The 13,538-nt window shown below is 42.6% G+C and overlaps 1 protein-coding gene across 4 annotated transcripts in view; it reads right to left on the bottom strand.

Annotated features, from left to right (window-relative positions):
* Positions 1-13,538, bottom strand: part of AKAP13 (A-kinase anchoring protein 13) — a 269,973-nt gene that overhangs the window by 23,956 nt on the left and 232,479 nt on the right. For all 4 annotated transcript variants that reach the window (XM_073653290.1, XM_073653288.1, XM_073653289.1 and 1 more), the window contains one exon: positions 485-546. In XM_073653290.1, the coding sequence (XP_073509391.1) occupies positions 485-546 (62 nt within the window). The remainder of the gene's footprint in view (positions 1-484; positions 547-13,538) is intronic.

Below are 13,538 nucleotides of genomic sequence, written 5' to 3' on the forward strand. Positions count from 1 at the left end.
TGTTACCTCCAACTTTAAAGCATGACCAATATCAAACCTTTAGACCCGTTCGCCAAATGTCATTTATATCTCGGTTCTGCCTTGATAATTCACTTCTGGAAGCTTTTTTTTGTGATATAGGTTTCCTTTCCTGCTCTCAATGACATTTTGGGTTTTGTTTCTCAGCAGTAATACCAGAGACAGTCCATGGACACAAGTGGTGCTATTTCTGGATACTGCACCCATACTTGACACCATTATTCAGGTAGTAACAGTCTGATCCAAGTCTTGACACCATCATTCAGGTAGTAACAGTCTGATCTGGGTCTTGGCACCATCATTCAGGTGGTAACAATCTGATCACGGCCTTGACACCATCATTCAGGTAGTAACAGTCTGATCTGGGTCTTGGTATCAGATTATGCTCATTCAGGCCTAGTCATTTATTCTATATTCTAGCAGATCAGAGATAATAAAGGAACTGTCCACAGACCATAAAACCTACCTTGATCTTTGCACAGGAATCCACAATATCTCTGCAGCCTCTATGCACAGTCAAGCCACATTCTGAAAATAGAAAAGAGGCAATATAAGAGTCTGCAATCAACCTACAAAGAGGAGAAAAAAAAAATCGAATGATAATGTAACCATCACGGCTTCACAGCTCATGCATAAACTACTTCCAATAGTAAAGGAGTCCATACACCGCAGAGCAATGATGGCCAAAGCTGGACATTTAAGAGCAACTGCTTTTCTCATATGTATGGTGACTTCACAACTCTCCTCCGATATAGTCTGAGGTGTCTAGCATTGGTTTCCTCCCCTCTTGAAAAATCATATGCATGCTCCGCTGAACTGAGCTTTCACATGTATAAGAGGGCCGGCAGTAATAGCAGTAGGCAAAATTTGTATAGGAAACGGAGACCATCACATTCCCTGTAAGCGACTTGGAGTGGGCAAGGCAGGAGGATAAGACAAAAGGATCTTTTCACTTTTGTTCTCTACATGGATAGGAGTCATATCCCTCGGTCAGATCTCGGTGATATATTATTAGTTATTATTATAGTGCCATTTATTCCATGGCTCTTTACATGTCAAAGGGGGTATACATAATAAAAACAAGTACAATAATCTTAGACAATAGAAGTCGCTGACTGGTACAGGAGGAGGGAGGACCCTGCCCGTGAGGGGTCACAGTCTACGAGGGATGGGTGAGGAGACAGTAGGTGAGGGCAGAGCTGGTCGTGCAGCGGTATGGTGGAGCGATGCAGGTTGTAGGCTTATTGGAAGAGGTGGATCTTCAGGTTCCTTTTGAAGGTTTCCACAGTAGGCGAGAGACTGATATGTTGGGGTAGAGAGTTCCAGAGTAGGGGGGATGCATGGGAGAAATCTTGTATCTAATTATGGGAAGAGGAGATAAAAGGGGAGTAGAGAAGGAGATCTTGTGAGGATCGGAGGTTGCGTGCAGGTATGTATCGAGAGACTAGGTCACAGATATATGGAGGAGACAGGTGGTGGATGGCTTTGTATGTCAAGGTTAGGGTTTTGAACTGGAGTCTCTGGGTAATGGGGAGCCAGTGAAGGGATTGACAAAGGGGAGACACCGGGGAATAGAGGGGGGACTGGTGAATTAGTCGGGCAGCAGAATTTAGGATAGATTGGAGGGGTGCAAGAGTGTTAGAAGGGAGGCCACAGAGCAGGGGACTGCAGTAGTCGAGGTGGGAGATGATGAGGGCATACACTAGTGATTTTGCAGATTCTTGAGTAAGGAACGTACGGATTCGGGAAATATTTTTGAGCTGGAATCGGCAGGAAGAGGAAACTGCTTGGATATTTGAAGGAGAGCGAGTCCAGGGTCATCCAAGGCAGCGAGATTGCGGGACTGAGAGTGAGCAGCTATTTACTTTCATGGATAGGTCTGTTGGGGGGGGGGGGGGGTTGAGTGAGATAGGGGAAAGATGACGAATTCTGTTTTGTCCATGTTAAGTTTAAAAAATCTAGCAGAGCGGAAGGATGAAATACTATATTTAATGATGGGAATAAGCAATATTAGGATTCTGCACTTTATATACTGATAAGTCAGATTTTTTTCTTTTGTGCAAATGGCCAATAAACATGTATAGCCTGCAGGGGTAAACATGTGTCCTCATTTAAACAATCAAATTTTAGGATGTTATTAGCCTCCATTACAACAATAAAGGTAAATTGACAACTTCTAGAACAAAGTGGAAACTTACGCTAATAATATAAAGCAATGATGCAGGAAGGAAATGTTTGTGTAAAGCATGTCTCATGTAAGATAGGAACGGGTAGGAAATCGCTATTAAAACAAACGGTAGGTTTTTTTTTTTATATTCACTGAGCTCCAGGGATCCCGCATCCTGTAATATTATCTAAATAGATCATTAAGTAATGGAAATCGTTCAGTATGTATTTCTGGACAAAACTAAAGATGAACATTTATTCACAGTAGGCACATTCTGCAAAAAAAAAAAAAAACCCAAAAAAACGATGCACTGGTGAACTTGGGAAGTCAAAAAGGCCTGGACATCCACAGAAGACAACAGTGGTGGATGATCGCAGAATCCTTTCTATGGTGAAGAAATAACCCCTTCACAACATCCACTCAAGTGAATAACACTCTCCAGGAAGAACTGTATTTTTCGGACTACAAGATGCACTGGACCATGGGACGCACGTCAGTTTTAGAGAAAAATAGGAAAAAAATGATTTTTAATGTGAAAATAGGGGTCCGTATTATAGTCCGAATTTAGCTTAGTGAGGAAGAGGCAGGAACAGGGTCACCATTGCAGGAAGCCGGCGACAGCAGGAGTGGGGCGATGCTGAGTGCTCAGGACTGGGAGGAGGGGTGTCCCGGAGGTGCGAGGCAGGGAGCCATTGATCTCTCGGCGGTGGGCTTCAGGAAAATATTAGCGGTGTAAGGCAGGAGTGGAGTCCCCGTTGCACACATTGATCTCCCGGTGGTGGGCTTCAGGAAAATGGCCCGGAGGCAGTGCATGAGCAGAACTTAGCTCGTCACTAAAATAGTGGCATGCAGAGTCCAAATCACAGATATTTGGTCACTGTCCAAATATTTCTGGACCTAACTGTATGTAGATATATATTATTATACAAAAAAGTGCATAGGTATTATATATCTATACACATTTTTGTATGCTCGTACACTGGATATAAAGACTACAAACCTCTGTTAAAGTGACAGGTTTTTATCATGTAAAAAAATCCTACCAAGTAGAATAATTTCAGAACTTTTTCCACTGTTGATATCACCCATAATCTGTACAAATCAATTGAATAACAAACTGAAATCTTTTTGGCTGGAAAAAGCATAATGCTGCCTCCACCATGCTTCAACGTAAGTATTGTGTTCTTTTGGTGATGCGCAGTCTTGGCTTTGTGCCAAACATACCTTTTGGAATAATGACTGAAAAGTTGAACTTTGGTTTCATCAGACAGTAAGGCTATGTGCCCACGATGCAGAAATGCTCAGGATTTTTTCCTGAGCGTTTCTGCATCTCCCTAGCAGAAAAAACGCATGCGGATTGTACATGTGGATTGTACATGTGTTTTTTCCTGCCAGGGACATGCGGATGTGAAGCGTTCTTCAAATAAATTTCAGCATGCGGGTTAACAAGCGCTTTCCAAGCGATTTTAGCATCACTTGGAAAGTGCTTGTCAACTTGGTCACAACTATATAAATCCATGCAAACGGCATAGATTTATATAGTGTGACCTTAAAGTATGGTAAAAAATAAAAAAATAAATCTATCCTTACCTTCTGATGGCCCCCGAAGTCTTGCTTCGCTCCGTCCTGGCTTGCCGGCAGCTCGCGGTACACTACACTGAAGGACCTGCCATCACATGACTATGACGTCAGCGCAGGTCCTTCAGTCCACCGCGATCTGCCGGCAAGGGAAGACAAGGAGACCGGGGGCCATCAGAAGGTAAATAAAAAATATTTATTTTTTATTTTATTCTTTTTTTTACAGGTTCTATGGTACCCGGGTCCGGAGGAGAGTCTCCTGTCCTCCAGACCCGGGTACCATCCGCACATTGAAATGCATGGATTCCGCATGTATAGATGCAGTGATGCGTAATCCATGTGCTCCAATGCAAGTCAATGGTTGAGAAAACGCAGCGCTTCCGCAAAATAATTGGTAGTGCTGCGTTTTTTTCCGCAATGATAACCCACAGTGGAAATTTCCGCAGCATGTGCACAGCACATGCGGATCATCATTGGGAAACATGGCAGGCCTTCTACCATGCGTTTTTTAAGCGTTTCTGCAGCGTTTCTCCGCTGCGGAAGCGCTTAAAAAACGCATCGTGGGTACACAGCCTAATACATTTTCCCACATGATTTTGGCAGACTTGATGTAGCCTTTAGCAAAACAGACAGGCTTGGATGTTTTTTCTTTGTAAGAAAAGGCTTCCGTCTTGCCAACCAATCCCACAGGCCAGACATATGAAGAATATGGGAGATTGTTGTCACATGCAGTACACAACTAGTACTTGCCAGAAATTTCTGCAGCTCCTTTATTGTTGCTGCAGGCTTCTTGGCACCCTCCCAGATCAATTTTCTTGCTGTCTTTTGAGCAATTTTTGAGGGTTGTCCAGTTCTTTATAATGTCACTGTGATGCCAAATTTGAGCCACTTCTTCATTACTATCTTCACAGCGTTCCTTGGTGTATCTAATGCCTTGGAATTTTTTATGTACCCTTCTTCTGACTGATAACTTTCAACGACGAGATCTCTTTGTTGTGCTGTAAGCGGTTTGTGGACCATGGCTTTTACTGTAAAGTGCAACTAACAAAATGTCAGAAACTACCAACTAGAACAGCTACACTTTATATGGAGTTAATTGGAATTACTGTAAATGATGGCAGCTGTGTACTGACTTCTAATTATCATGAGTATAAATGTGATTGGCTAATTCAGAACACAATCACATCCCCAATTATAAGAGGGTGTTCACACAACCACATTATTTTAGTTTTGTTATTTTTATTTTCCTCCTCAAAATGATCTCAGATTGTTTCTCAAAGGATTTGTACAGATTATGGGTGACATTAAAAGGTGGAAAAAGTTCTGAAATTATTCTTCTCGGTATGATTTCTTTACATGACATATACCTGAAATTTTAATAGGGTTGTGTATATTCACTGTATATTTTAGGTATATAGTAAATGTGTATTTTATACCAATTAACTCACCTAAAGTGACCTTGGCTACAAAACAGACATAACAAAGAAAACAAGTAGATGAAATGTACGGACAGTGGAGCGTCACCCTGAGAACTAAGCCTAAACTACATGCAATAGCAATAAAAGTCAAAATCAACTCAGGTTACCTAGAGAATTACACAAGTGCCGTGACCAAGAGTTACATTCCTGACAATAAAATGCCCTGTTAGACAGATTTCCTACGTAAGAGAGAAATTTATATGTACAACAATAAGGAAGAGCTAAGAACAGTCAACATGATGGCAGATATTACTAAGAAACAACATGTCCTGTAATAAAAAGTCTGTAGGCTATTAAAATAATTCCAAAAAATGGTGCAATTTTCTAATATACTATATGTATCTATGTGATAAAGTTTCTAAAGAGAAGCTGCCACTTTCCATAAATGTGTAATCTTTTTTCATGGTATAAATGCCACTGTTCTGAGTCCGGTAATGGTGTCTGTTTTAGAGCCTCTCCATTCTTGAGATATGATCACCTCTTCCCTGCATGTCAATAGTATTTTAGCCAAATGAGGAAGGCTGTCATTCCTTCTCTAGGGAAATCTTCTTGAGGAGCAATTGGCTAACAAGACTAGATTTACATACAGGAAGGAGGTGACCATATCTCAGGAACGGAGAGGTGCATGAACAAAGGACAAATTACATCTGTATGGCAAGAGAAAGATCCTCTTTAAGAACTCCGCTTGTTGTAGTGGAAGAAAAATCTTTATTTGTTTAACACTTTGTTCTCGTCATGTGCTGCAGTACACGTCCATGGTTACAATCTACCTAAATGCATAACGAGCACTATTAACCCTTTAACAACCTTGGGATTTTCCGTTTTTGAAGTTTCATTTTTTGCTCTCCTTGTTCCCAGAGCCTGGAAAACGGTTAAAAAATTCCAAGTGCGGTAAAATTGCAAAAAAAAATGCAATTCCACAGTGTTTTTTTTGTTTTTCTTCTTTACCACGTTCACTGAATGCTTAAACTGACCTGCCACTGACCACTGGGCGGCGCTCATAGCAATCAGGACATGACAACCACAGTAGTCTGCTGCAGACACTGGGTTGTCATGCCAACCCATCGGTGACCCGCGATCACGTGACGAGGTCACCGATGGGCGGGGCTAACGACGCGCTTCCGGAAGCGCGATTTGAATACCGCTGTCAGATATTGACAGTGGCATTTAACTAGTTAACAGCAGCGGGTGGATCGCGATTCCACCCGCGGCTGTTGCGGGCACATGTCAGCTGTATTTATCAGCTGACATGTGCCCGGTTCAGTGCGGGCTCAGCGCCGGATCGCGCGCTGAACCGGGGGTGCTAGCCTGTGCCGTACTAATATGGCAAAGGCTAGAAAGGGGTTAACTAACTTACCTTTCCTAAATATCACACATTGTGAAATAGAATAATGAAAATTACCATTGTATCTGATGGGGGCTTCATTTCAGCACCCGCATCAGGAGATGTAGACTAAGGCTATGTTCACACTAAGTGCTTTTTTATGCAAATTTTCAGCTGCGTTACAGTACCAGCATAGTTTATGAGATTTCAGAAATCTCATGCATACATATTGGTTTTTGTGTCATCCGTATTTTGCGCTTTGCATGGCTTTTTTCACAATAGAGCAGGTCACTTCTTTCAGCGTTTTTTTGCAGTTTTCACCCATTAAAAGTATTGGGTGGTGAAAAAGCGTAAAAAAACGCCTAGTGTGAACATAGGTATCAGGTTTTGCTGCGTTTTTAGTGAAAAAAGTACAACAGTATGTGAAACTCATTTATTTTTGTGATTTTACCATCTTGTCTTGGTCACCTGAGATGGTAATTTTGGATTAGGACAGTTTAATTAAATTAGTTATGTGTACAGTTTAAACATTGGCTCATCTAGGTGGGAAAATAAACAATACCTGTGGCCCACAGAGGTTTGAAATTGAACATTCTCTGAGCAACTCAATGGTAGACCATAGTGTGAAGATACATAGTGTTCTACAAACTCAATGCACTGCCAGCTATTCCTGAACAATTAACCTTCCCCCCACTGTTACATTTGTAATTGTGGTTAATATGGTTTCACATATGTCTTGCATTGGTGCAGTGTTCATGATTCTGTGGTGGAAGCAAAGCTGAGCTGAGCTTTGGGATCCTGAAAAACGCACCAAAAATCACACCAAAAAATGAGGTTTTGGCGCAGCTTGTTTCCTGCCAAGAGATCAGGTTTTGCTGCAGAAAAAAAAATGCTGAAAAAAACGCCTAGTGTGAGCACAGGATAAAAACGCTATGTGAACTAGGCCTAATCATAACAAATGTCACAACCACTGTGCTAGATCTGTACAGAATATTTCAACATTATTCCATGCTATGAATCCCCCCCCCACTAAAAATAAACATTTTTACACTGTGATACAGATAAATAGCCTATCCCATATAATGAGTATCTCATATAATCAGTGTTTTCTCTCTCTTAGGACACAACGTATGAACCCTGGAAATGCTCGGCACCATGTTAATAAATCTAGATTTGAAATGAAAAGAATTTAAAAGAACAGTTCTGATTTAACGAGAGCAGTGCATAGAAGTCACATAGTATAACTATACACAAAATAGACAGTCACAGCCTACAGAGAGTAACACAAACTGGATTACAATACAATGTGCAATAATGCATACAGTGCAACATACACATCACACAAGAGGAATACAGCACCCACTGCCCATGAGCAATAGCTCACAGATACCAAGCTGCAGCTAAAGGCGCTGTGCACACTCCGCCAGAACACCAAGGTCAGCGTATATGCCGTATATACAATAAAACACTAAAGGTTTCTTTTGTATGTTATATGTGATATTCGTCTTCAGAAAAAGATCAAATGGATGAAATGAGCCGCTGTATGATTTTATCATGGCAAACATCTATCAGATGTATGCTTCGGCACAGGCCATTATATGCATACTGTGGCATATGTGTTCAACTAATGGGGTTATCTCCTTCAAAGAGCACCTGTCACTCGATTCACGCAGCTAAAGCCACAACAGCGTGAACCAGGTCCTGGCAGCACCACCACAGCCACGTATGTTCTTTCTGAACAGTTTGAGAAACCGGCCTAGACCAACAGGGAGACACGTGACTAGCCTGCTGACGTCCTAGACAGCATCTCATCGCCCCATTCAAGTCTATTGACAAGTCTCTTCCTATATAGACACATGGGAGAGAGCTGCCAATCACCTGAAGAGGGGCAGGAAAAAGCCAGCTAGGGGGTCGTGCTGGACTAGTCATGACTCTCTCCATGGTCCCCAGCCGACTCTTCAAACTAGGTTTTCTTTGAAACAAAACATGCATGGCTATCAATTGGGCAGCCAGGCTCTGATTCATGCTTCTCATGGTTTGGGCAGCATAAATCGAGTGACAGTTTCCCTTTCAGGGTTATTCCTACAATGGCAGTATTTTTTTTTTTTTACAAATCACAGTATCTGCATGACTATTGTTAATATACAGTACAAGCCCAACAACATTTTTTATCTCCTTGTGCCCCTCAGCACTTCCAGCTTCACAGGGCTGAATGAACGGTCCTATTCTTATCTGCTAAAACTACATTTCCCAGCAGCACCCTGCTTTTCCTTAGTGCTGCATGTCCCTCCCTCCGCTCTCCTGTGTACTTCCTGACAGATATAGATCGAGCTCAACAATGACAATTTTATTTATAAGAATGAAGCGACCATTAATAGTTTTGAATGTAGTGACTGTGACCCACTATTTGGCCAATATTAAAGGGATTATCGAGGACTTTTTTTTCCAATGTGCCTAAGAACAGACAGACAGGTAGTTGCCAACTTCCTGCCTGTTGTGCCAGTCGCCAATCTTTGCCAGCTCAGAACGTCACAGACTGCTCCTGCTGGTGATTCAGCGGCTTGAGCTGACGTTACGTTGACAGAGCAACGCTGCTCTTTTGCTCTGCTCTGTTGACCGGGCATGACTGCCGATGTCATGCTGATTGACAGCCGGCTCCCCGCTGCTTAGCTGCGGGAAGCTGGCTGTCAATCAGCATGACGTCGGTAGTCACGGCAGAAGACGAAGAGCTGCTCTGTTGATGTGGAGCAGCTGAATCACTGGCAGGAGTGGTCAGGGATCGCTCTGAGCCGACTCTGGGTGCAACAGATTTTTTTTACTATGTGCATAAAAACTAAGTCCTGGACAAAATTTCTTAACTACTATTTACAAACTCAACATTTCATTGGTGGCTCATAGGGATCTTCAGAGCATGGTCATGCTCTTCTCTACATGTATAGCGGAACTGGGCATAGAACAGCTGACCTGTGCTACAACATGGCTGTTAGGGCAATAAGGATGCCGTGGGAGTGTCTGTGTTTTATTAGACAGGGTCATAGGTGCATCTGTTTTTCATGAATTAGCAGTCATTCCCTACAAATTGTAGGTGGGATCTTTGGCATAGCATAGCTGAGTACATCTACAACCTGGCCGTCAGATGTTTTATTAGGCAGGGTCATTCGATTCATTTGAGCATGGTGGACTGACAGCATTAGAACTACTGAATGATGGCTCCTGGGGAGGAGAGGGGTCATTATTAGGATAGTGATAGTTGGAAATCAGTGCAGATTTCAAAGTAGGTTGTGTTGGCATACTGGATTAATTCTGTATGTACAGAAAACAGAGGCCACATGATGATTTGGGGAAAACCCCTTTAAAGTCCATTATAGAAACATATACTGCTCTTTTTTTTCTTTTCCACAATGCCTCTGAATCAGAGTGTAGCTGAAACGGATCTATATAGTGGAAAGGCAATCCCAATAAAATGTCATTTGCATCTGATAAAAATGAAAATCACTAGTGCCCAATGTACAGTAACAGTAGTCCGAGCAGGTAACCAGTCCCTATAACTTGCACACAGTCCGGACTGTCTACAATCCATAGACTACACAAATCCAGACAGACGACATACCCAGAGACGCAGGACAGAAGACGGCCGGCGCTCTACCCCACTGAGGAGTCATTAGTTCTCGAGAGCCCTGCTCATTCTGGCGGAGCCTTGTGAAATACAAGTTCAGAAAAATACCTAAAGCGTCACGTCGTTACAGAGTAATCCACCTTCCTCTCACAAACACGGCAGCCTGTAGCGATGTAGCAGAGCTGAACTTGTCATGACTGTTCACATACAGTCTTAAGGAGAACCACAGATAACTTGATGATATCAAGATGCGTTATTGCAAATGACAACCCGGCTACATCAGTAAATAAGACATAAGAAGCACCAGGAAGTTTGTTACCAGCAATTTCTCCAGAAGTAAAACAGCCCTACTACATGGGAAATCCTGCGATCTAGCCAGTCCAGTGTAAGTAACTCCAGCAGCCTTTCACGTGCAGCGAGTGGAAGATCTGGGCACTTACTCTCCCCATAGAGGCGATCCAGCCGCATCGTCTGCAGGGTCTCAGCACCTGTGACTGGCGCTCTGTGATCGGCAGCGTCTGTGTGTCCATACTCACATTCTTCCCAGAGCAGTCACAGGAGGAGGAGCGCACACTTCATACGTACACACACAGTGGAATGTACACGCTTCCACAGAATGAAACACAGGGATTTCCACTTGCCAAAAGAGAGGGATTTGTCATGAACAAAGCCACCTACTCAATATCAGAGCCGGAAACAGAACATCAATTTCACCACGAAGATCTAATGTGTGATATGTAAACAGTTTCCAAAGAAAGAGTCTAACATGACCAACAGGATATGTGGTGCGGACCCCGTCCGGAGAGATCGCTGCTACCTCCTACCCCCCTCACTGATGACGGCCAATGCGGAAGCCCCATATATACTCGCCTGCGTACACCGATACAAACTCAGGCAACATGCCTGACAGACTGATACAGACGTTTCTATAGCCTAACATTCAGGACAATTCCAATCTTATGAAAAATAATTTGTCACCAGGTTTTTGCTACTGCATCAGAGAGCAGCATGATGTAGGATAAGAGACCCTGATTCCAGTGATGTATCACTTAGTTTACTGAGTGCAGCAGTCGTTATACAATTAGACTTTTTAGATGCAGCAGAGCTCAGAAAGCTGCCCCCGCTAATAGCAGTCTCTGTATGTATATTGTCTATTGCTAAATGCTTACCAGAGGAGGGGGCGGAGCTGGACAAGGGCTCACATGCTGCTGTAGTCCAGGTAGTGATAATCTCCTGGTGATAAAACATGTATTGTATGGAAACAGCAGAACACAACCTAATAATTGACAACCTTGAATAATAATTGAACCTCTCATGGATTGGGCATAACGTTTAAACATGAGAACATCCCTTTACTACCACCAACATTGCTTATGATGAGAAATATAGACACCTACTGCTAGTTTTTGCCACAAATCACATGTGATCAGACAGGAACCCAAGAAGAGAAAACTTCGTGATCAGCTTATTGGCAAGGGACTAATATGGAGAGATTGTCCAAATCAGAGAACACTTTTAAAGGGTTGTATTCACTCCCTGGACAACCCTTTTGTGAATGAAGTAGTTCCACATGTAAAACAAAAAAATAGCCCCAGCACGGATGCCATTTCAGCGATGTCAGCGCTGGGTCTGCCGGTGTTCGAACGGCATGGTTACACCAAGTAAGTCCTCTAGCCAATGAGCGGCCGCTAGTGGGCTGCTGCGCTCCCACTTCTTTAGGCTATGTTCACACACGTTGTGTTTTGCTGCGTATTTTCAGCTGTGTCTTGCAGTACCAGCAAAGTGTATGAGAAACCAGAATTCTCTGTTCACACATGTTGCTTTTTGTTTGCTGTGTATTTTCTGCCTTGCTTGCATATTTGGAAAATAGAGCATGTCACTTCTTTCAGCGTTTCTGCAGCAGAAAACGCACCTGCGTTTTTGCAGCGTTTTCTCACCCACAGGAAGTAATGATTGGTCAAAAAACGCAGCAAAAACGCAACAAAAAACGCAACAAAACCTGCGTTTTTTTACACAGCTGTTTTCCTGCCAGAGAAAAGCTTGCAGCAGAAAAAAAAACACAATGTGTGTGAACATAGCCTTAGCCACACAAACCAGGGCTGTGGAGTCGGAGTCGGTTTAAAATGGACCAACTCCGACTCCTAAAATATATAATAGATTGGGTACAGTAGTTCAATGGAGTTTGTGGGAAATATTTTTTCCTAAGAATTTGGGAAAGTTATGAAATGTCCTATAAATGTCTGTCCTATTCCTGATCTAAGGGTCTAGACTTTTAGCTGAGATTAATCTGTGCTGCAGTAAATTTATCACTTAAACATGAGCCATATATGAGGGAGTCTGTGTCATGGAGTTGGTGTCATGGAAATTGAGGAGTCGGAGGTTTGGCTTACTGACACCACAGCCCTGAAAGCAACAGTAGAGATCTTTCTAATGATCTTTTTACATCTAGATCTGCAATGACGACAAGATGGCGTCCTCTATGTCTAGAGGAGAGAAGGCTTAATCATCACAGAGGCAGGTTCTTTACTGTAAGAGCAGTGAGACGATGGAACTCTCTGTCACAACATATTGGAATGGACAATTCACTAAAAAAGTTCAAGGAGAGGCTGGATGACTTCTTGAAAAATATAATTTTAGAGGTCATGGGTATTAGATTTTGTGATGGGGCGCTGATCCAGGGAAATAGTCTGATTGGCGTATGTGGAGTCGGGAAGTATTATTTCCCCATATATGGGGCAATCAGCATCTGCCTCCAGACTACACACCCATGTATATTTCTCTATACACTTTCAATTACATAGAAAGTACTGTCTGTGAAACAAAAGGTTCCCCAACATTTTTGGAAAAAAAGGCAATGTGATCAAATAATTTAGTGGAAAAACATTTTTTTTCAGGTAAAAAAAAAACCCTGACGATTCCGAACAAGAAAGTTCATATGAGGTCATGAAAAAATACACAATTGCAAATGTAAAAACAGTAGTGGGAGAGTTGAATTGGTCAGGCATGGTTTACCCAACACCTTGTCACTGCATTTAGTTAATCAGGCATTGTTTACTTTCACACCTTGGTAGGGCAGTGAGTTGGTAGGACACTCATTACTTTCACACCTTGGTAGGGCAGTGAGTTGGTAGGACACTCATTACTTTCACATCTTGGTAGGGCAGTGAGTTGGTAGGACACTCATTACTTTCACACCTTGGTAGGGCAGTGAGTTGGTAGGACACCCATTACTTTCACACCTTGGTAGGGCAGTGAGTCAGTAGGACACTCATTACTTTCACACCTTGGTAGGGCAGTGAGTTGATAGGACACTCATTACTTTCACACCTTGGTAGGGCAGTGAGTTGGTAGGACACC

The sequence above is a fragment of the Phyllobates terribilis genome, unplaced genomic scaffold (genome assembly GCF_046119375.1).
Source record: "Phyllobates terribilis strain yellow unplaced genomic scaffold, ASM4611937v1 Scaffold_11__3_contigs__length_659146591, whole genome shotgun sequence".
Classification (NCBI taxonomy): Eukaryota; Metazoa; Chordata; class Amphibia; order Anura; family Dendrobatidae; genus Phyllobates; species Phyllobates terribilis.